The sequence below is a fragment of the Pyxicephalus adspersus genome, chromosome 8 (genome assembly GCF_032062135.1).
Source record: "Pyxicephalus adspersus chromosome 8, UCB_Pads_2.0, whole genome shotgun sequence".
Taxonomy (NCBI): Eukaryota; Metazoa; Chordata; class Amphibia; order Anura; family Pyxicephalidae; genus Pyxicephalus; species Pyxicephalus adspersus.
This window is the reverse complement of record NC_092865.1, coordinates 40373942-40378171: the sequence shown is the minus strand read 5'-3', so window position 1 is coordinate 40378171 and position 4230 is coordinate 40373942. Positions and strand designations below refer to the sequence as shown.

Sequence of the window (4230 nt, the reverse complement as noted above, 5' to 3'; positions counted from 1 at the left end):
ATATATATATATATATTTGCTGTTGTTATGAATTAATAACTCATAAGTTAAGTGGAAGTATAAGTGGAACTAAACTATCCTATACTTTATAGACAAGGAAGATGCCATCTTAGTCTCCGGAACTGCACTCCAATCTGTTATTTTTGTTGCAATGTATTAAATGGCCTAGGCAGCAGGACTGGTAAGTAATCATTTTTTGCTTTGTAGCAGCTTTAAAATACGTTTAAACCACATTATGTGTGTCTGTAAATATGTCCTGATTTTTTCTACGTTTTGCATGCACTAGGTTAATTCATTTATGATGAGCATTCCAGCGTGTTGTCACAATATATTGTGGTAAAATACTTCTTGTCCATTAGTGAATTTTTCTTTAGTGAATTGATAATAGGCTTTTTGCTTTGTCCATATTAAAGAAAAGCCTGGAGTGACCAAGGGGAGGCAGTAAAGTGGAGGGCAGGCAGGACCAGGTGCTAGATGGAACAAAGGATACTTGAGCTTGAAAGAAAGATGAGGATAGATGAAAGATACAAGGTCAGGGATAGGTAGGGCAGGGAAACCATGACAGAGATTAACCACCTTTTGGAGAAGCTCAGAGCGGAAGCTGAGGTTAGAGGCTGGAAGAGCAACTGCGCTCTTGCATGCTAGGCCACCTGAGTCCACATCCCTCCCCACAGGCTCGGGGCCTTGTTGGGAGCCTGAGGACAGTCTGGGAAGAATTTCCGCTGTCGGCAGAGCCCTCATGTGAGGAAAGAGCGTGGGCTGCAGGTGCCCCCCCCCCCCCTTCCAACCGTAGAACATGGCATTGTAACCAAAACTACAGGGAAAGCAGGGGCTGGCAAAATGCCTGAAATATATATATATTTTTAAAGTAATTACCTTTTTTCTGTAAATTCAAGTCAACATGTATCAGTGTAGTTAAATTGTATTTATTTTTTGTTAATCCTCAAAAATAGTATTGTAACTTAGGGAATACAGATCCCCTTGATCCCTAAAGCATTTTTGGTGACTATCTTATCTTTAGGGTTTTGCAATTGCCATTACATAAAAGCACCATCTGAGTGTTTAAAAGTGCCTTTTAGAAGTTCGGGACTAAAAACAGTACTACCAGTGGTAGCTTTTGTCATTACTACTATGGCAGCCGACACTTAAGGTTTCCAAAAAATTTTTATGCAATCTTTAATCCAAAAGATGTAAAAATGCATCTTTTGTTTTTTTAAAAAAAATTACTGTAAGTATAAAGTATAAATTTTATTCTATTTGTTGTTTTGTAAAAAAAAATTAAAATGTTGATTTCGATTACAAGCATTGCAGTTATTTACCAAAGAATACAAGGTTATGGGCTAAATGTTTGTGCAATGTCCTTTTTTGCAAGATTGAATTATGACTTATTGCAGTGTTATTAGTGGTAATAAGGCGTTATTAGAAGTATTGTTAAGGGTCAGCACTACTTAACCCTTTTCTCCCCTTCTTTCAATATCAATTTTTTTTCAACTGATTTTTTTAACAATTTTTTAAGGAATCTATTTTTCACTTATTTCTTTAACTGTTTAGGTAAGTTTTCTCTTTCTGTCCTATAGACACAACAGGATGAAGCAAACTTTTCCGTTATTACTGGAACACATATCCTTAATTAAAGATTTCCTCTCTATTTCTGCTTCCTAAAAAAGTTGGATTTTTCATCATTTTTAGTCCTTATAACAGTGTTTATAAGGACTGATAGACAATATATATCCTCTTTAGTGGGCACAGCTATAAAAACAGGCACTCTTACAAAAAATGGGGGGTTAGTTAGAAAGAGTGTTCAAAACAAAGACGTTTTGGTTCTATATACACTTTATAGCATGAAAGTACCTATATTTCCCTTATAAATCCCTGCATGCAATGACAGCTGGGGAAAGCCTGGTGATGATAGATTTTGGGCAAGAATGTTATACCTAGGGGAAAATCAGAGCTCATTCCTTGAGAACTTCTGTCAACAAATAGGAAATAACCAAAATCTGAGCCTTTCACATTACAAGCTAAGTGCTAAACAATCTAGCAGGGTCAGCAGTGTTGGATAGAATTAGACAGGACAATACGTTATTTGCTAATCAGATACTGTTCAGGATAGGGGGTAGTAATGGCTGTTTAAGACATTTAGCTTAACTGCCACTTTGGACTAAATTGGACCATTGCTCATACATGTACATAAAAAAATGAAATTACCTGGCATTTTTAACCAATTTTCTCTATTTCTGACCTACAATTAGATTATGAAATCCCTCCCCATTTCACGTATGAGTTTGTGTCATGAATGTGTGACTACGATGATATCAACAATTTACAGGTAGTCCCCGAGTTAAGGACAACCAACATACGGATGACTCTTAGATATGAATGGGGCTTCCCTGTGCATGTGCACGACATTGGCTTGATTGGGGGAGGGAGAGTTCGCATGACTTGCAGAAGAAGTCTTTTGCTGTTCTACAACATCTTGTAACTCTTTAAAATCTGCAGTTGTTTCTTTTTGCATATCAAAGCACAGCTTGCTCCAGAAGTTGATGAATGTCTAGGCTCCATAAAGGTTCTTTGTTTTGCTGCCTAAGAATATGTTGAGACAAACATCTGTCCTAATTGAATTTATTAAAATAATGTACCTGTTCTGACTTACATATAAATTCAACTTAAGAACAAACCTACAGTCCCTATCTCATATGTAACCCGGGGACTACCTGTTTTGATGCTGATATTTGTGTGTGTTTGGGGTATGGGCAATTACTTAAAAGTATATTGTGCAAAATATTGTCATAACAGATTATGCAGATCAACAAATATCCTCCTATTACCCCTGTAAAAAGCCTTTAAATTTAGGCTGCCATTCTGTCTTTTGGGTTGTATTTCATTTCCAAGAATTCACAGTAAAACAGAATTATTACAATCTTTAAAGGGGCAGATATATTACATAAGGACTGCTTCAATGTGCGATCCTTCATTTTGCAATTTTTGCATACTAAAACTAACCTGTACGTTTAATGCATTAAGATGAATCATGTTTGCACTTACCTTATCCACCAGCATACAGTTGGTTTAGGTATTATTTCTTACAGTATACTGAGCATATGAGTGTAATGTATGACCATATTACAGGTTTACTGAATTGTCACAATATGTTTTTTATAGGACAATTTTAATATTATCCTAGTAAAATATATTATCTCACTAGAGAATATTGTGCATAATAAATGAGTGTAACTTAGTTTAAATGTGATATAGCCAGGTATGGTAATGCCGTATAGGTTTTTTTTATATAAAAACCTATATGACATGCTTGAAATGCATAAATAAAGTGAATACTTTAAAATTCGGATAGCATATCAAAACCCAAAAACAAAAATGTAACATTTTATAGGTATTATAAGTATATTTTTATACCTGTTCCTAGATGTGGTGACTAGATGTGTTTTGTTTTTTTTTGTTGTTTTTTTTCTGGCTTTTATGCTTACTTTTATACTTGCCAGTAACATATTTCCTGTCCGAAAATGCTCACTCATTGTACAGTATTATTGGAAGAACAAGCTTGCACCCAAGACTGATCTCCTGAATTGGACTACAATTCCATAAATCAATATGTATTTTTTAAATCTGCAGAAATGTACTTATAAATGTACTTATAATAAAAAAAAGAAAGAATGCTAATGCAGTCACATCTATGAAATTATACTTTTGTACATATTAAATGTGTATTTCTGGGTAAATTTGAATATTTACACGAGGCTCAATTCAGCTAATACACAATAAATTACGATTTATGGTTTTACAAAACTGACAGGTATTTTGAGCCAATGAGCTTTTAAGATTGCAGTCACACTAAAAAAAATACTCAACTTTGTGTAAGGCTATATATATTAGACAAAAATACAAGTTGGCCAGGTCAGGACATCAAAATATCCATACTGGTTAAGGACCCATGAAGTACCAGGTTCCCTTTAACATCATAGAAAGGTTTCAAGAGAACATAGTTCTCATAATCATCTTTATACTTAACTTGTGTTACACATAAGAAAATTAACTGATTTAAAAAAAACAATGTATTAAACAATGTTGATTACTGGTCACTGTAGCTTTGATCTTAACAAATAAATTGTTTCTTACTTTGAGCAGATACTACGTAGTAGGAGATTGTAAAACAGAGGATAAACTGAGAGCTAAGCATCTTCGATTCCAGGGTAAAAGTCACTTGGGAGTTGTACC

General features: G+C 34.5%; 1 protein-coding gene across 7 annotated transcripts in view; it reads right to left on the bottom strand.

Moving 5' to 3' along the window:
- PRG4 (proteoglycan 4) overlaps window positions 1-4230 on the bottom strand; it is a 52528-nt gene extending 48298 nt beyond the window's left edge. For 6 of the 7 annotated variants that reach the window (XM_072420120.1, XM_072420125.1, XM_072420121.1 and 3 more), the window contains exon 1: window positions 4132-4230. In XM_072420120.1, the coding sequence (XP_072276221.1) occupies window positions 4132-4192 (61 nt within the window). In that variant the 5' untranslated portion in view covers window positions 4193-4230. The remainder of the gene's footprint in view (window positions 1-4131) is intronic. The other variant, XM_072420123.1, reaches the window with a different exon arrangement.